Consider the following 21,114-nt stretch of genomic DNA (forward strand, 5'->3'; position numbering starts at 1 on the left):
GGGCAGAAGACCTAAACAGACATTTCTCCACAAAGAAAATATCAGATCACATCAGATCAGATCAGTCGCTCAGTTGTGTCCGACTCATTGCGACCCCATGAATCGCGGCACGCCAGGCCTCCCTGTCCATCACCAACTCCCGGAGTTCACTGAGACTCACGTCCATCGAAGTCAGTGATGCCATCCAGCCATCTCATCCTCTGTCATCCCCTTCTCCTCCTGCCCCCAATAGAGGTGGCTAATAAACACATGAAAAGATGCTCAACATCACTTATTATTAGAGAAATGCAAATCAAAACTACAATGAGGCATCACCTCACACCAGTCAGAATGGTCATCACCAAAAAATCTACAATCAATACTGGAGACGGTGTGGAGAAAAGGGAATTCTCCTGCATTATTGGAAACAGTATGGACACTCCTTAAAAAACTATAAATAAATCTACCATATGTCCCAGCAAATCCACTACTGGGCATATACCCTGAGGAAAACACAATTCTAAAATACACATGTATCCCAATGTTCACTGCAACAGTATTTATAATAGCTAGGACATGGACCCAAGCTAGATATCCATCGACAGATGAATGGATAAAAAAGATGTGGTACATAAATACAATGAAACATTCCTCAGCCATACAAGGGAACAAATTTGAGTCAGTTGTAGTGAGGTGGATGAACCTAGAGCCTCTTATACCAGTAAAGTAAGCCAGAAAGAGAAAAACAAGTACCATATATTAACACACATACGTGGAATCTAGAAAAATGATACTTTTTACCTAGTACAGAACAGACTGGTGTCCACGCTTGTTGTCTTGTATGTGTATCATACTATCATGTGTAAAACAGTTAATGGGAAATGCTATAAATACAGGGAGCTCAGCCTGGTGCTCTGTGATGACCTAGAGGGATGGGTTAGAGTGAGTGGAGGGAGGCTCAAGAGGGAGGGTGTATATATATACACGATGAAGTGTTGGTTTCTGCCATAAGCAGCATGAATAGATTGCCATGTGCTGTAAACATCATAGTAAAGCAATCTTTCATCAGTTAAAAATAAAAATCAAACTGACCAAAGGAACTCGTACAGGTAGAAAGCTAGTAGCAGTACTTTTAACATTAACTCGACTTCAATTCTAGGTTTTACCTAAAGATAGAAGTCAACACATTCATATTTGTATTTATTAAAAACATTTAGAAATATAATAAGAAACAGTCCTCTTAGCTGAATCAGAAGAATTGTGACAAGTAAAGGGCTTAGAGTCCACATTTAGGAGAACAGGAGATTTTTCTGTATTCATTAAACTCTTAAAATCCCATGATTCCAAAATGCTTTTACATATAGACACTTATTCTATCCTTTTGTCCTAAAATTTCATTTTGCAGGCAGAGACTTTGCTTGTCTAAACCTTGGATCTAACATTTCCTACTGATTGATCACAGGTATATTTTGACCTTTCTGGGCCCACTGTCTCATCTGTTAAATGAGATTATTATCATCTTAATGAGAAAGCTAATGTATATAAAGTATCTAACAAGTCAGCTACTAGCAGATGTTAGCAAATATTAATTTGCTTCCTCTTATCCTTTAAAATCAACATTCAGAAAACAAAGATCATGGCATCTGGTCCCATCACTTCATGGGAAATAGATGGGGAAACAGTGGAAACAGTGTCAGACTTTATTTTTTGGGGCTCCAGTATCACTGCAGATGGTGACTGCAGCCATGAAATTAAAAGATGCATACTGCTTGGAAGAAAAGTTATGACCAACCTAGATAGCATATTGAAAAGCAGAGACATTACTTTGCCAAGAAACGTCCATCTAGTCAAGGCTATGGTTTTTCCAGTGGTCATGTATGGATGTGAGAGTTGGACTGTGAAGAAAGCTGAGCACCGAAGAATTGATGCTTTTGAACTGTTGTGTTGGAGAAGACTCTTGAGAGTCCCTTGGACTGCAAGGAGATCCAACCAGTCCATTCTGAAGGAGATCAGCCCTGGGATTTCTTTGGAAGGAATGATGCTAAAGCTGAAACTCCAGTACTTTGGCCACCTCATGCGAAGAGTTGACTCATTGGAAAAGATTCTGATGCTGGGAGGGATTGGGGGCAGGAGGAGAAGGGGACGACAGAGGATGAGATGGCTGGATGGCATCACTGACTCGATGGACATGAGTCTGAGTGAACTCCGGGAGTTGGTGATGGACAGGGAGGCCTGGTGTACTGTGATTTATGGGGTTGCAAAGAGTTGGACACGACTGAGCGACTGAACTGAACTGAATCCTTTAAAATAACTATGTTCTATTCCCTTCCTTTTTTACATAGTGCCTGGCCAACTGTTCTGCATATAATAGACATTTGGACTTGAGAAGTCCTTGAAATTCTGGCAATAATTGTCTGGAAATGTCACAGTTCTAGTGCCCAAACTCTATAGTTTTAAAACTCTCATACAAATATTAACTGGCTACTTAATCTTTCTAACCATTTCTGAATTTGGAAAATGAAGATACTACTAGTATTACTACACACATGTACACACATGCATGTGCACACATGAATGTTTTCACTTGAAATCAATGTTGTAAGATCAACTGAGATACTAATGTATATGGAAGAACTAAGCAAGCTCTAAGGAGTTACACACATCAGCTTGTTCTGCTCTATTCTGATGGTCAGACAGCTTCAAATGTATAAGCTCTATGTAATAGCCTTATACTACCTCTTTGGTCATCTTTAATTAACTTCCCTTCCTGTGGCAAACCAGTCTTCTCTCCATGACACTCAGCTAATTTATTAACATATTTTGATACAGGAGAACATTAATTCAATGGGAAGAATATCATAAGTGAAATAAAACAGTAACAAAATAGTTGAAATCAAATAGCTCAGGAGGAATCTGAAACCATTCTTAAGCAAGGCAATTTCCCTTGGCTCTAAATCGTCAAGGGTTCCATCAAGAACTATAAAACAGAACTGTCTTCCTTTGTCCTTCTCCACCTCCCTTTCCTTCCTTTCATTTGGAGGAAGGTACGAAAGGGCAGAAATGTAATGAATTTTTTTTTTTTTTTGCTTGACAACATTCCAGTTTGAGCCCAACTTTCTACATGTTTATGATACATCTCATGACTATAAATCTAGTGATATGCAAATGTATTTACTATTTAGAAAATATAAATGATAAGCGAATACAGACGCATTTCCCCATTTTTAGGATCACATTTCACACACTGGAAGGTTAAACAAAAGGTTGTAAATGTAATAAGATGCGCTAAAGAAACCTGATTTTACAAACACTACACATACATTAACTAACAATAACCTTCCAAGTGAAAATAATCAGACTGAAAAGTTCAAAGAAAAAAAGACAAAGATATATTATTTTGGATATTTTCAAGTTCCAATTAAAAAATACTGTCAAGCTTCAGTGCTGAAATTTAAATGGAAACATGATATTAGGCAACAAAAAGAAATTGGTTTTTATTCCCATCATAAATTAAATATTACTGAGATACTTTTAGAGTGCAGCAACCAGAAAATGAAAAAAATTTATTCTGGTAAAAACCTTAAATGATTATTTTTTTAAACTCTCAAGAGAAAACAAATACATTCTACCATATTTTTATACAATTACCACTATTCTATTTAACATGTCATTGTTTTGTCAGAAACATATACACCAAGTAAAAAAGTATCACAGAACTAAATTTTTTTCCTCTCTATGAATGAATGCTATGAAGTAAGAATATTTACTGCAGAATCAGGTAGAATCAAAATAAGGAAGCTGTAAAATCATGCTCCTGACTTTTTGGTGTCGCTTTCCTGACAAGGACCATAACAACAAAAACAAACGTTCCCTTTCCTCAAACATACAACAACCTTTCATTTTCTGCCCTTCTTACAATAAAATGTTTTAAAATTCTAATGTCTAATATCAATTAATTGCAGAGAAATGAGTACTAGTGTACATAAATGTGGAGTTAAGAGTATTTTTCTTCTTAAAGCTGTAATAGGAAAACCGCCATTTATAGTTGTAGATTCCAATACATCTCTCCTAGTAATCAATAAAACAAGCAGGCAGAAAGTCAGTAAAGCTGTATATCATCTGTACAACACCATCAATCAGTTTGACTTAAATGACATTTACAGGCCACTGATCTCAATATAATAATATTGCTTTCAAGTACACATGAAATATTCACCAAGATAAGCCATACTTTGAACAAGTAACATAAATACTAAAGTTAAAAGAATAATAATCATAAAAACTATGCTCATGGATCATAAAGAAAACAAAAAGATACCCCAAACCCTCTAATTGTTCAGAAATTAAACAATATCCATCTAATTAAACCATAGGTTAAAGGTGAAGTTTCAAGAGAAATTTAAAACATTTTAAAATCAAAGAAAATAAAATACAACATATCATATATATAAGATGTAGCTAAAGCAGTGCTTAGAGGGAATTTTATTGCATTAAATGTTTATATTAGAAAAAAAGAGAAATGTCTAAATTAGTAATTTAAGCTTCTAAATTAAGAAACCAGAGGAAAGAGCAAGTATACACAAATGCAAGAGGAGGAAATAATACAGATTACAGCAAACATGAATAAAAGTGAAAACAGAAAATCAATAGTTACAAAAATCAGTTAATTCAAAACTGTTCCCTGGTGGAACTGTTATGCAGGCTTCAGAAAAGTGGGCAGAAATGAAAAAGAGGGAAAAGCAAGAAGCAAGTGTAGCAAATGCAAGGGGTAGAAGCTCTGTGTAAAAGTCCATGTAAGTAACTGAACGTAACAGTGGTGTACTCTTACTTAGCTCACTTCTTACTTTCCGAGCTTCAGTTTCCTTACTTATAAAAAGGGGGTAGAAATAATTTCCATAGGATAAATGCAGAGATTAAATATTTATAAAAACTAGTATGCGGAAAAAATAAAAAATCTGTGTTTTAAATAATAAAATTAACAGACTAATTGCAGTCTAGCACACAAATGCCACATTAACATCAACATACCTTTTAAGGTCTCTGGAGGTGTGATATAAGAATAAAGTAAAATTCATTAATTATCATAAAAATTTTTTTGGTAGCAACAGTAGAGCTCAAATAGAGAAAATCATCATACACTAATAGTAACTGGTTTATTCAAGGAAAAAAAGTTAAAAGAAAAAATGAGGTCAAGAATATAAATATGGAACTATTCCCCAAAGAAATACAACTTACTGCAAAATTACCTTTTTGCAGATTTTTTCAAAGTTGATATCTTCACCAAGAGCAGATTTAGTTACTACATCAGGTTTCAACTCCTGTAAAAGAATAAATTAATTTTAGTTATGACCCTAACTTTAAACTGTCATTATATTATGAGTTGAATTTCTTCCTGTGTTTTGCTTTCAAGGACTCTGTTATTTAAAGAAATTACTACTTATTTTAATGATATTTCAGGACACTGGAAATTCTATCAATTTATAAAGAAAAGCTGATATTTACAGAGAAATATTTAATTTTAATCCTTGATTTAAAAAAATCTAAACCACAAATATTTTTCTACTCTGGAAAGGATAAATCTTTTATTTTAGAAAACTAAGAAACACAGAAAAACAAAGAAAAGTAAATAAAATTACTGGCAATGTTTACATAATTATAATTTTATTATATATCCTTCTACAAGCTTCTTTCAGAGTTTAAGTTTGATATGCATTCCACTAAGGAATCGTCAGTACCAAAATCAGACTAATTCTATTCTATGCAATTGAAGATGGAGAAGCTCTATACACTCAGAAAAACAAGACCTGGAGCTAACTGTGGCTAAGATCATCAGCTCCTTATTGTAAAATTCAGGCTCAAATTGAAGAAAGCAGGGAAAACCACAAGCTTATTCAGGTATGACCTAAATCAAATTGCTTACACTTATACAGTGGAGATAATGAATAGATTCAAGGGACTAGATCTGGTAGACAGAGTGGATGAATAACTATGGACGGAGGTTCATAACACTGAACAGGAGGTGATGACCAAAATCATCCCCAAGAAATAAGAAATTCAAGAAGTCAAAGTGGTTGCCTGAGATAACCACTGAGAGATAAGAAGAGAAGTGAAAGGCAAAGGAGAAAACATATACCCAACTGAATGAAGAGTTCCAGAGAACAGCAAGGAGAGGTAAGAAAGCCTTCTTAAGTGACCAATGCAAAGAAATAGAGGAAAACAATAAAATGTGAAAGACTAGAGATCTCTTTAAGAAAATTGGAGATATCAAGGGAATATTTCATATAAAGATAGGCACATTAAAGGATAAAACTGGCAAGGACCTAACAGAAGCATAAGAGATTAAGAAAAGGTGCAAAAATACACAGAAGAACTGTACAAAAAACCTCTTAATGACCCAGATAACCACAATGACGTGATCACTCACCTAGTCAGACATTGTGGAGTATGAAGTCACGTGGGCCTTAGGAAGCATTACTATGAACAAGGATAGTGGAGGTAATAGAATTCCAGCTGATCTATTTCAAATCTTAAAAGATGATGCTGTTAAAGTGCTGCATCCATTATGCCAGCAAATTGAAAAACTTAGCAATGGGCACAGGACTGGAAAAGGTCAGCTTTCATTCCAATTCCAAAGAAAGGCAATGCCAAAGAATGTTCAAATTTCCATACAATTGCAATCATTTCACATGACAGCAAGATTATGCTCCACATTCTTCAAACTAGGCTTCAAAAGTACATGAACCGAGGTCTTCCAGATGAACAAGCTGGATTTAGAAAAGGCAGAGGGACAAGAGATCAAATTGCCAAAATATGCTGGATCACAGAAAAAACAAGGGAATTCCAAAAAAAAAAAAACCCATCTACTTCTGCTTCACTGACTATGCTAAAGCCTTTGACTATGGATCACAACAAACTGTGGAATATTTTTTTTTCCCCGGAATATTCTTAATGAGAAGAGAATACCAGACCATATTACCTGTCTCCTGAGAAACCTGTATGCAGGACAACCAGCAACAGTTGGAACTGGATATGGAACAATAGACTGGTTCCAAATTGGGAAATGAGTACGTCAAGGCTGTAAATTGTCACTGTGCTTATTTAACTTATATGCACAGTATATCATGCAAAATGCCAGGCTGGATGGAGTTAAGATTGTAGGGAGAAATATCAACAACCTCAGATACACAGATGATATCACTTTAATGGCAGAAAGTGAAGAACTAAAGAGCCTTTTAAAGAAAGTGAAAGAGGAGAGTGTAAAAGCTGGTTTAAAATTCAACATTCAAAAAATGAAGAACATGGCATCCAGTTCCATCACTTCCTGGCAAATAGATGGGGAAAATGTGGAAACCGTGTCAGATTTCATTTTCATTTTTCATTTTCTTGGGCTCCAAAATCAATGCAGATGGTGACTGCAGCCACAAAATTAAAAGAATAATTGGAATAATAGCTATGACAAACCTAGACAGTGTATTAAAAAGCATAGACAACACTTTGCCAACAGAGGTCCATATAGTCAAAGCTATGGTTTTTCCAGTTGTCGTGTCTGGATGTGAGAGTTGGACCATAAAGAAGGCTGAGAACTAATGAACTGACACTTTTGTAGTGTGGTGCTGGAGAAGACTCTTGAGAGTCCCTTGGACAGGCAGGAGATCAAACCAGTCAATCCTAAAGGAAATCAGTCCTGAATAATCATTGGAAGGACTGATGCTGCAGCTGAAGCTCCAACACTTTGGCCACCTGATGCAAAGAGCTGACTCACTGGAAAAGACCATGATGCTGGGAAAGACTGACGGCAAGAGGAGAAGAGGGCGACAAAGGATGAGATGGTTGCATGGCAACGCTGACTCAATGCACATTTTGAGAAAACGCGCAGAGATAGTGAAGAACAAGGAAGCCTGGTGTTCTGCAGTTCATGGGTTGCAAAGAGTTGGACATGACTCAGTGAATGAACAACAACAATAGCATAATTCAGTGTTTTGGGTCAATTCATTTTTAACTTAATTTTAAATATAACCATATCTCCTATGACATCATACAAAATTTTTAAATGGTGCTTAAGTATCACTGTATAAATAGAAATGCTATGCCATAACTGGAATTTTGGTTCAGAACTATCCTAATTAGACACTGAGGAATTTAATAAATCAAGCAGTTCACTTGGTAATAAAATAAAAATAAAATAAAATATAAATTATAAATATATAAATTATGAACTTATTCTTTCCTCCCTTCAGTTTTATTCAGAAAAGATCAGGAACTGCCTTTCAGAAAAGACTCTTTGATATGTTATTCCAAATGGAGAGCAGCACCTCAAATGTTAGTATTCCTTTTAGAAGATACGATGAAATCTAACTGACAGCCTTTCTCAATTCTTCTAAGAGTCAGCTATGCAGTCTACTTGTGAAATTCATGGTAAACTCCCAAGACTTTCAAATTGTTGCTCCAAATTCTAAATCTGTATCTATTCTGACTCAGTATATCTAATATATGTTTAAAGGAAGAAGTCTTAAGAAACTATTTTCATTATTCTTGGATTGGATTTAGTAGTTCTAATGATAGGTTATAATCTAGCCACAAAACTCAATTTACTCATATTGTAATAATAAATTATCCTTCAAATTGATTATGAAAGACAGTTGCTATAGCCAAATTCACTAGGGTCTAACAGATCAGTAATATAAGCTACAGGGAATAGTATAATATTTTTTTAATACAAGATCTGAAGTAATCCACAGTTTTCAAAGAATGCCTTGGATGATGGGAATTTTTTACTGCAGCAAATGGGATGGGAAGTTGTGACTATAGTACCTTACCTGACATTCAGCTACTTTCTTCATTATAAATGAATGGCTTCCCATAAGAGTTTGAAAAGCATGTAAGATTGCAAGCTTTGTACATAAAACTCCAAAAAGCCCTTATTTAGGTAAAAAGTAGAGAACTCTAAAAGACAAGTGGTATTTAGAAGCTTGGTCATGAAAGAGTTTCAACAATTTCAGCTTTCAGGCTAGCTATTCAGAAATAGAAGTATAATCTAACCAGCATCTTGGGAACACTTCCACTTCAAGTACATGGGAAGAAGCTAGCTTGAACATGGTTAGGCAGTAAGCCATCTGGTCAAAAGGTCCGAGGAACTACATAAAAACATTGGGGAATAATTTATGTTTATGTTAATCTTGTTTTTCATTTTCTTGATGGGAAAATAAAATGAAGGGCCTAGAATGTAAGTTTTTCAAGGGTGAGAATGGTTTCTTATTCATCTTTGACTATCTGATCCTAGTACAATGACACATTTATTCAACAGAAATGGACCAGGGACAAGAAATTTAAAGTGCTTATTCCTCAGTGAGAGGTCAGTGAAGTCTTTTATCAACAGAAAAGGCAAATTCAGAATTTCCAAAGAATTTTTAGATGCCAATGTGGGCTTTTTCTTTAGAAAAGCAAAGGCAAGTACTATAAAAAAAACTACTAGGACCTACTAGAATGTTGCAAAGTAGAACATTATGCTCCAAAGTATTCTACACTACCTTAATTTTTATGTATAGCAGGAAAAGGCTAAATACTACTTAAGAACTCACTGAAACATATAGCTGTATCTTGAATGGCCAGGAAACCACACTAGCTAATAAGCCAGGCAGGTGCCATAAAAGACAAGACTGCTCTTTCTGAGAAAAGACTTCATACTAACTCAAAAATTAAGATTCATTTCTAGACCCAGGAAAAGACACTTTTACACAACAGCTCTGTTCCTATTCCAAAGACATTATACATACTCAGTGTAGAAAGGCTGTGTGATCCCCTCATGCACTAGACTTAAACGTAGTGTTAGTCACTCAATCGTGTCCAACTCTTTGCAACCCATGAACTGTAGTCCACCAGGCTCCTCTGTCCATAGAATTCTCTAGGCAAGAAGACTGTGCCATTCCCTTTTCTAGGAGATCTTTCTGACATAGGGATCAAACTCAGGTCTCATGCATTGCAGGCAGACTCTTCAATGTCTGAGCCACCAGGGAAGCCCTCAACATAGTTAAGAAAATACCGGTAAAAATATGAAAGAAAAGACATCAGTTCAGTGCTTATATGATAATTTTACACTATGCCATTTATAGTATTTGGGGTTAATGATAAGTAAAATGACTAAGACAGGAACACTTAGCTTTCTTTTATATAAAACTAATTCTAGTATCTTTTTTCAGATAAAAGTATTTTTCTTAAATTTTAGAGCTTTCTCTACTTTAAATTGAATTTAACCATTTCAAATAATTCTGCAACTTTAAATGCAGAACAAGATGCATTATTACAGATGATAATTTGCAAATTTTATACCAAAGTCATACATTATGGACTCTGGGGGAAAAAAAAATGCCTAGGTATATTTCAAGGAGAAGGCAATGGCACCCCGCTCCAGTACTCTTTCCTGGAAAATCCCATGGATGGAGGAGTCTGGTAGGCTGCAGTCCATGGGGTCACGAAGAGTCGAGCACGACTGAGCGACTTCAGTTTCACTTTTCACTTTCATGCATGGGAGAAGGAAACGGCAGCCCACTCCAGTGTGCTTGCCTGGAGAATCCCAGGGACGGGGGAGCCTGGTGGGCTGCCGTCTATGGGGTGGTACAGAGTCGGACACGACTGAAGCGACTTTGCAGCAGCAGCAGGTATATTTCAACTTATGAAAAGAAAATGTTGAACACTTTTAAATCAAAGAAATTTTAAATATGACCCAAGCACATTAAAAGGGAAAAAGAATAACAATATTAAAATGCAAAACTATTCTCAATTAGAAAACCATGGATCAAGAAAAAACAATGGGAAAATAAAGATACTGCAACTATGTAACAGGTGTTAAATATTGAATACTTCACTAAACAAGTTTAAAATGAGTGAGAGACTAACATTAAACAAGACAAGTAAAACTTGAGCAATTTTACACAACTGTACAAAAATGCTGCAAAATTTTTTCACTAAAAAAAGATGTTTAAATTTATCATAAGTGCCAGAGAAATTAAAAATATCAATAATTTGCTAATCAAATGCTAAGTGAACTTAAGCTTCTGAAACTGGGCTTAAGTAATTTTTTCCTCCATAGACTTCCTTAATGTTCACTTCCTTAATTTCCTTTATGTTCATCTTCCGACTTGTAAGCTTATTCATTAGTGAGCAGGGCTTGTGTTGACTTGTATAAGACACACATTCTTTTGTTTTTCGACATTCAATTCAGCTTTGTTTTCTAGCATCAGCATAACTTCTTTTATTTCAAGTTTCAAATAGTTATGATTATCTAAGCCTTCTTAAAGATGAAATAAAACATTAACTACAATATATGAGTTACTAATCTGTTCATAAAACATCATAATTATTAGGGACTTCAGCTATCACATAATTCTACACCTGTGCAGGAAAGGGTTAAAGTCAGCAGGCGTGGGCTGCTCCAACTGCACATTCCTGAGAAGGCCTAACTTCTTCAGGACTGGCCTTTGGCCAGTTCCTAGGAATTAAGTTCTGAGCCCTTGGCCACAGGCTTACCAAGCTGATCAGGTAGTTTACCCTAGTAATGTGATTTATGGTGACTATGTCTTCACTCTGGGGAGTTGGAGTTTGCGTAGTAGGGAGGAGTCATGCAGGTGATTCATGTCTCTGTGACTGGCTCCCAATAAAACCCCTGACACCAAGGCTCAAGTGAGCTTCCCTGGTAGGCAACACTTTGCAAGTGTTGGCATACATCTCTGCTAGGAGTGTGTCCATGCAACCATACTATACTGGCTGAGGGCATCTACAGGCTTATGTCTGATTTTTCCTAGACTTCCCTTAGGGGCCTTTTTCTTTTGCTGATTTTAATCTGTATCCTTGAATATAAATAAACTGTTATTCTGAGTATAAAAGTTGCTTTTTGTTTTTTTTTTCTGAGTCCTGTGAATCCTTCCAGTGAATCATTCAACCTTGGGCACCCTCAACCATTCAATTTTAAAAAGAGAAAATGAGAAGCCAATAAAGTTTAAGAAACTCATTAATTTAAACTAACATTGCTCAAGTTTCCCACATTAAAGATAGCCATTCACTAATAACCAGACCCAGCAGAACATTTCAGTTCCTTATTCTACAGTGCCAGATGCTATGCAGCAAACTCGGTGGGAATTAGCTAATCTCAAATTTTGATTATTTGGCTATCTCCTTGTCTTTTTTTCTCTCCAAAGGCTTTTGTTTGAACAAATGAATATACCGAGTCATAACTAAACATAAAACTAGTGTGATGTTGTCTCTGGCTGAGTGGGCAAAGTATGTTTGCAACCAAACTATTCTGTATCAGGCTGTGGGGAGGGACACTAAGTCGAAAAATAACTTGAAGGCATTAATCAAGCTGATGCTTTTAATTCCAAGAGACTCTCATTAAGGTTGGGCTTTTAATGTAATAAAATATAAAACATGTTTGTACTTTCCAAAATGTGATTAAAACTGGAACATGATATTTTAGATTACGAGGGGTTAATCTCTAATACCAGGGACTTACAAGGTGCCAAGAAAAGTCTGGATTCTTGGAGGTATTTTTTGTCTATTTGGAAATGAAGCAATAAATGCATTTCTCTGAAATAAAGAACCTGAAATAACTCGTGAGAGAGCTATTGACATCCAAATTCATGCTTTTCCACAGATGGGAATGTCATTATGGTTACCCTTCAGTGACAACAAAAACCCTATTTCCTATATACTGTTCTACTGTCTCCTAAATACAGTACCAGATGGAACTTCAATAAGGTTATACTCTGTCACCATATCGCCAAGGGATTTTTCCAAATAAAACATCTCTGTCTTTGTCCTTCACCTATCCCTGTGTTATCTACAGCATTTAATGGCATCTCCAGCCTCTGCTACTCAGGTTAGACAGCTCAGAGTCATCTGATACTGCGGGCCTCCTCGTCACGCCTCTGCTATGCTCCCATCCCCCTTTCCACTACTCTGCTGTGGTGTCTGTTGAATTTAGTTCCTCCTTTGGATTACCATTATTGTACCCACAGAATCAGAACTTCATTATGGATTGTGTGGGTTATAATAACGTAACTGAGTTTCCTGCCTCCACAACCAGTAATTCCAAGGACCATTATGTCACTGTCTTGAATACAGAAAGAAGCCCAAAACCTTTATTCTGGTGTTGAAATCCTTTCATTATCTGGTCTCGGTGCCTCCTTCTAACACTATAATACTCTTTTTCCATAAGTCTTATATGCATTCATTCAGCTTTACATAGAATTCCCTGAATAAGTTTCCTATTCTCCCACCCCAGTATCTTTGCTGCGTGCTTTAACAATTTTTATTGCAAAATGCCTTTCTCTTATCAGTCACCTGGCTTTCTCACGCTTTCTCCCCAATCAAGATCTATTAATGTTTCAACTCTTTGTTTCTGAGTGTCACTGAAATGAAGCAAGGCTTCTTAGAGACATGGCTGAATAGAATCTAAGGCAGAAAAAAGTATAATCCATGCAACGTTCTGTTACGCCAGGAAAGAAAATTGGGTTCTCTCAAAAACTCATAAAAGGTAGCTTAGAAAGGATACTACTGGTCAAATTTGGGTGTCAAAAGAATAATGACAGCAAAGAATCATAACCACACTGACCATATAAGTAGCTGTTTAAACCAGTACCCATCTGAGAGTGAAATGAGGCTCTATTAAAAATAATGCTGGGACAAGTGATGATTACCAGAACACCAGGGAAATCTAGTCATATAGCCACCCTAATCATAACACTTGCCAATTTTTCTCTTTTTCTCTTAAAGCCACTGCAAGCAGACTTTTAGCACGATTATCCCCATCAATCTCATTTTTGTTTTCACCAATCTCCACACTGCTAAATCTAATGAGCAGACCTCAGCACTCCTCTTACTTGAGGAGCGTCAGGTGTCTTTTAAGCACCTAGAAAAGGGCATGTCATTTGGTAAATGTTCAGAAATACTTGTTAACAGAATAGATACTGAAGTTATTTTTACCCATTAGGCATTATAAATTGCTAAACTAAGTATCTATTATCTCAGTATTGGGTATAATATATGCCAGACCTGCTAGTAAACCCTGCTTCTGCTCAGGAGCTGAAGGAACTACAAGAGAGTACACTTAGAACTATGTCTTTCCTTCACATTTGTTATTTTTCAATTTTCTAAGTTAAAAACAAAAGACCCCATTAATTTTTATCCATGACTACACTGAGATGTGAATCTAAATCACTATCACAGATAACATAATTTCATTTAGGCAAACTTGTAAAATAATCTAAAAACTTTATAACTCTTGATCTTACAAGTACTTCCTTTACAAATTTTCAAAACAAGCACAACAAAGGCATATAAATTTAAGTGTCCATTCTGTAACCTGTGAAGTTACAGTCAGTCACTTTTTTTTTTAATTTTATTTTTAAACTTTACATAATTGTATTAGTTTTGCCAAATATCAAAATGAATCCATCACAGGTATACATGTGCTCCCCATCCTGAACCCTCCTCCCTCCCCATACCATCCCTCTGGGTTGTCCCAGTGCACTAGCCCCAAGCATCCAGTCTCGTGCATTGAACCTGGCAGGAAGTTTCTCTTGAGTCCTCAAAGCAGTACTTGCTCCTCCAAGACATCTACCAGTAGATGTATTGTATTCAATACACTGGACTGAAACTGTTTACATGTCCATGTCGCTCATCAGACTCCAAGTTTCTCAAGGGCAAATGCCATACTGATTTCTATATACCTGTAAATTAGTACAGTATTTGGCATACAAAGTACAGACCTAGTACATTTTTGTTGAGCTGAAATAAAGTGCTTTGGCCATCTGGAAGGTTCTGAAGTCATTATAAAAATGTGCAAACTCTTCAGGCAAAGTACAGTTCTAAACATACCAGGTAAAACTTTCATTTTTGGATCCTACGGTACAAAGTAAAAGAATGAGAATGATTTCTGCACTAGTCTAAAGTCATAATGCAACATGGACAATGATGATGGACTGTGTGGTATGCTACGTCTCCAAAAGACCTCTGGTTCAGGAACTCTGTCGTTGAATAGTTTTGGCCTACCTTTAAAAAAATGGTATTGAAGACAATGGCTATCTCAAATAATATTTCATCCATGCAAATTATATGGAGTAAAAGACTACAGAGATTCAAAATCTTGAAAAATTGAAAGAGTACCATACTAGGAACATTGATGTGGCATATTTTATTTAATCCCTACAGCAAATAGTTCAGACAGGAATTATTTCAAATTTTAAGGTGAAGAAACAGACTCAAGGACACAAATTAGTTAATGGTACAAAAACAGTATCAATCCAACTTGTTAAAAATTTCAGGAAATAATGTAAATGGTTTATTCTTCTTCACTGTTAGAATTACACCCTTCTGCATTTTAAAAGTTACCAACTTACTGTTGATTTTAGTTCAAAAAACTACTGAAATTCAAATTCTTAAATCCAAAATTCTTCAACAATAAAATCTCAAACATTAGCATTAGATAGAAAATAAGAAAAAGAAACAAAACATACCAAACAACTTTGATAGAGATCTATCTTCCTTTTGATTAGAAAAATTTAATGGCGCTTTGCTACTACCTCTTCAAATATCTGTTTATAATAGATATGTGCTTTGCTATTACCTCTTCAAATATCTGTTTATAATAGATGTGCGCTTTGCTATTACCTCTTCAAATATCTATCTGTAATAGATCTATTATTAATATCTGAAACATGTTACTATTGTGCAAAATATCAGGCGCTGTTTAAAAATGCAAATAACCAGAAAGAGTATAGTTTTTAAAATAACATGCAAATGACCTGACATAACACAAGGGAAGATACACTAAAATACAGACTGTTAAAAACTATCACTTAAGAACTATACATATGAAGATGAAGTAGCAGGGCAATTTCTCCTCAGTGTTGTAGCTCTCAATGGTGGGAAAATAAAAAGATACTCAAATTACTGGGAACCTTTCTCAAATTGGCCAAACCTCCCATCCATTATGATATACATGCCAGGCATGAATCTTTGTGCATTTATCCCCTGCCTCCTCCAGTAAAACCACTGTTACAGAGGATGGTGAAGGCTGTGAAAATGATTCACTCTAGTTTTGTAAAGAGCATGTAAGAGTTGGTGAATTTTGCCTTGTTATCAATAAAGCCCATGAAACTTAAAAACAGGATAATGTACAAAGTATGTGGAGGAGATACAACGCCAACCGTAATATGCAGACAAAAATGATCAGGAAGAGAGAGACCAACTGATAAAAACCTTTAAATACCCACAAGGAATTAGATCTGGTCTGGTAGACAACAGGAAAAGCTAACTTAGGTTGATTATTATGAGAATGACATAACAAAACAAAGTAGGTTTACTATTAGAAAATTTTACCAATTTCAGGTTTTTGCTGGCAGCCAGTTCAAAGCATTACTAAAGAATATACTAAAGATCAGTACTCTACTGATCTTTATATAATATATAAAGTATATTATACTAATATACTAATATACTAATAGTACAGTACTCTCCCCTTATCTGTGGTTTTGGTTTCTGCGGTTTCAGTTACCCACAGTAAACGGCAGTTCAAAAATAAAAAATTCCAGAAATAAACAATTCATAAATTTTAAATGATGAGCCATCACTCGAGTAGGGTGATGAAATCTTGTGCCATTCTGATCTGTCCTGCCTGGTACATCAATCATCTGTTTGTCCAGGTTTCATGCTCATTAGTCATTCAGAAGCCATTCCTATCAGACTGAGTGCTGAGGTATCACAGAGCCTCGGAGCAGTGACACTGGCAATTTGGATATGCTAAAGAGAAGCAGTAAAGTGCTTTCTTTAAGTGAAAACATGAAAGTTCTTGAAAATAATAATAATAATAAATCCTATATTGAGGTTGGTAAGATCCACAGTAAGAACAAATTTTCCATCCATGAAATTATCACGGAAAAAAAAAAAAGAAATTCAAGCTAGTTTTGCTGCTGAGCCTCAAACTGCAAAAATCATGGATAAGTGCCTAGTTAAAATGGAAAAGGTATTAAATTTGTTGATGGACAACAGGAACACAAAACACATTTCAAGTCATGGCCGTGGGCTGCACCAGAAAGCCCTGAGCCTACAGGAAGACCACAGCCAGAGACTTACTGAAACAGGTGACACTAGCTTCACTGCAAGTAAGGGACGATTACACAGATTCAGTAACAGGTTTGGACTGAAAACTGTAAAAATTACTGGAAAGCTGCATTTGCCAATCAAGAAGCCTCTGCCACATTTTTGGCAGAGTTGAAGAGGTTGATAAAGGAGAGAGATCAACATTCACATAACTTTTATTACAGTCTACTGTTAAAGTTGTTCCATTTTATTATTAGTTACTATTAATCTCTTACTGTGCCTAATCTGTAAACTAAACTTTACTGCAGGTATTTACATTTAGGAAAAAACGCAATATTTATAGGATTGGTTTGAAACTGTTAGTCACTCAGTCATGTCCAACTCTTGGTGGACTGCAGCCCGCCAGGCTCCTCTGTCCGTGAAATTTTCCAAGCAAGATTACTGGAGTGGAAAGCTGCTCCCTTCTCCAAAGGATCTCCACAACACAGGGATCAAATCTGGGTCTCCTGCACTGCAGGCAGATTCTTTACCATACTAGGCAGCAGGGAAGTCCATAGGATTGGATACCATCTTCCACTTTAGGCATCTACTGAGGGTCTTGGGAAATGTGCAGATAAAGGACTATTATACTGCCTGACTTTACTTCCATCTTGACTTGCATTCATGTTTAAAGCTGAAGTTTTGTATTTTAAAAACAGAATTCATCTTTCAACTATAAATTATTTTCAAGATATGAAAATAATTAGACACAAAAATAATTACAATTTCAGTGTGCTAAAAACAACTTGTACAATTCGACAGTCCAAACATTTGCATTTCACTTAAAAATAGTAACTAAGCATAAACATCATCAAATAATTTAGTCAAATGAAACTCTAAAACCACCTTATCTCTCACAATAGAACACTTTTTAGAAAACAGAATAGGACATTTTTATCCTTCTTTCCCCTGATCTAAACTGTTCTTGGCACATAAAATGACTCACTTCTGTCATGTTCAAAGAGGCAGGCAGAGAGAATGAGATAAGAGTAATTCTATCAACCCAGAGACTCTACACAGAACACTTCTGCATTCTAAAATAAGTCAGAGTAAACAGATTTTTTCATTCTAGAGATTCTTTTCTAACAAAATGGCTGGCTTTGGGGATAAAAGTTAACCATTTTTGAGTGGAATCCAAACATTTGTTTAAACGGGCATTATTTCGTGGCAAATTTATAGGGAGTAAACAAAATACTTAAACACCATATTTAGAATAACATGTTGAGAATAAGAACAATTAGAGAAGGTGAGATAATATATAGGTATTATTTTTTATTATTTAATAAGTATGTCAAAAAGAGGATAAATTATAGCTTGGTATGAATATAATAAATGTACTTTACTCCTGAATTTTTTTTAATCTATATATCTTTGCAACTTTAGATTTCTTAACCCAACAACAAAGAGCTAAGGAAACGAAGAAACAAACAAAACCTCAAATTTAATGAATAATTATATAAGATCATAGCAAATATTCCCCACAGTGTAGCACCTAGAAAATGCATCAAAAGGCAGGAAATTGTTAGGGAAATTGTATTAGGTGCCTGAGGCAGTCTTTCTCTGTAATTTTAGAATTATGACTTAGATATAGGGATGTTCTAAAAGGGTTATAGGCATGTATTAAGAAAGAGAGCAATCTTTAACTGAAAGAATAAGGAACAATCTTTCAAAGTCTCTAGAAAGTCACATTATTTGTTATTACAAGTTCTAATTCCTTCAAAGTATTTTCTCTAGAACCTTCAAATTTGAAGCAAACTTTTCCAAGGGCATATATGATAACAAAATACATACTCATTTCTTAATTATATTTCTAAGTGTTAATAGTTTAAGGAACCTGTATCAATAGGATGTTACATTCAAGTATGTTTTTAAAGTGAAAGTGAAAGTTGCTCAGTCATGTCCGACTCTTTGCGACCCCATGGACTATGGACTACTGCTACAGTCCATGGAATTCTCCAGGCCAGAATACTGGAGTGGGTAGCCTTCCCCTTCTCCAGGGGATCTTTGCAACCCAGGGATCGAACCCAGGTCTTCCACATTGCGGGAAGATTCTTTACCAGCTGAGCCACAAGGGAAATACAGTGCCAAACTGAGTAAGGAATAAAACTTTTTTGAAATATAATCACTGTTATCAGTACATAATCCCAAGGGAATTGATTATTTTGGTATTTAGCTTTCAGACATTATTTCTAAATATTAAATTTACACACAAAAGCCTTTATGGATAACAAGACATTCTGTATCTTTAGGAAGTCCCAACTATTCTAATTATACCAAATTAAAAATGAATACTATTTTTCAACTCAAAGGAGCAATGATGATACAGTATTTCACCAGTATTTTTACTTTTCTATTAAAAACACAATGCAAAAGCACATTTATCATACCTTTATCAATCTTGATAAAAAAACTGTGTACTTAATTCTTTTTGTTTGTTTGTTTGTTTTTTTTTGTACTTAATTCTTAAGAGAGGTTAGGTTAGTAGAGTGTTAAGAACACAGGTTATTGATATAGATAGACATAGACTGAAGAACTCTGAGCAAAGCAATTAACACTTAAATCCCCAGTTTCCACCTCATTAAAATGGGGTTAAACAGGAACCTTTATGAGTTAATAAGATTACAAATAATACATGTAGATTGTAGCAGAAAATATGACATAGAGCAAGTGCTAAATAATAACTAAAATTACTAAGCTATTTATGAGCAGTATCCTTATATCTGAAATTGAGCTTCACAGTGCTATAAATAATATGTAAGTCTTGGATATGAAGTTGTTACATGAAACACTGTCCTTGCTGTCTAATTGGGATTCAATTAAATACTATCAAGGAAATCACATCAGTTTGAAAAATCAGTAATTTTTAAATTAAACTTTCCCAAGAAACATTCCTCAATTAATTACTAGCTAAAAGCAATCTTTTCTCTTCCATAATTTTCAAAGACCTTATCATAACTTGGAGGTACTTGCAGATCTGTATGCATTGTTCTTGTGCTCTATTTATCTAGTCTACCTTTTTGAAAACAGAATCATACTTATTCTTCAGGTTCCAACTCAGTACCACAATTCTGTAAGATCTTCCCTAAGTCCTAAAAGTAATTAAATAAATTGATCCTTTCTCTAGGTTCTTACAACTTTTTGACTGTAACAGGGTATGGCATATATTATAGAGACTAACATGCTTTTTCCCCAGAGAACAATGTGTTCCCTGACAGCAGAAATCTATTAATCTACACATATAATAGGCTCTAATTTAAAAGACATTTAACCAACCTGAGTATACAGTATGGAATTTATAACAGCTGTACTGTAAATTCCTAATTGTTTTTTTTTCTTTATACTTTCTTCTTTTCTGGTTGCAAATTTCATGGGTCTTAAAGATATATGATCATTAATAAACTAGGATGCTATCTTAGATTGTGATGAACAGCAGAAAACTATAGTTACTGATTCACTACAACCAAAACTCATAAGTTCTACTATATTTTAATATACCAAGTTTCAACGAAAATCAAGAATTTTAAAAAGTGAGAATTTCTCTCTCAACCTCACTCATATATAAAATTAAAATGCCTTTTAAGGATTTTAGTTTTTATAGAAGGGGAGAATAAAAGAGAAATATATATTTTCAATGCAAATTGCTAAAAAAACATTTTTAATTGAATTAATTACTACTTGGGATTATTTTTATTTCTTGGAAGACTACATAGTTTACATAATTTAGTGGCAGGTAGAGAAAAAAATAAAATTCTTCACAGGCAAGAAAAATTTTCTCTTGTCACAAAATACTGATTGAACAGCAAGCCACTAACACGAGGTATTCTAACATAGAAAAAATTATAGAGAGAGCTTCCATCACAATAGAAATCTGGCAACATAAAATATATGTTCAAAGTAAGGAATTTAAATGTTTAAAAATAATCTGTCTCCATTTAACCCAAAATTCAGGTGATATCCCAGATGAATAGAAAGAAAACCTCATTAAAAGAACAGTTACTTACT

General features: G+C 35.0%; 1 protein-coding gene across 1 annotated transcript in view; it reads right to left on the reverse strand.

The window, feature by feature from the left end:
* Positions 1–21,114, reverse strand: part of SRFBP1 (serum response factor binding protein 1) — a 61,661-nt gene that overhangs the window by 19,375 nt on the left and 21,172 nt on the right. Inside the window, exon 4 of the mRNA XM_061422975.1 lies at positions 5,226–5,297. Within this exon, the coding sequence (XP_061278959.1) occupies positions 5,226–5,297 (72 nt within the window). The remainder of the gene's footprint in view (positions 1–5,225; positions 5,298–21,114) is intronic.

Source organism: Bos javanicus, chromosome 7 (assembly GCF_032452875.1).
Source record: "Bos javanicus breed banteng chromosome 7, ARS-OSU_banteng_1.0, whole genome shotgun sequence".
Classification (NCBI taxonomy): Eukaryota; Metazoa; Chordata; class Mammalia; order Artiodactyla; family Bovidae; genus Bos; species Bos javanicus.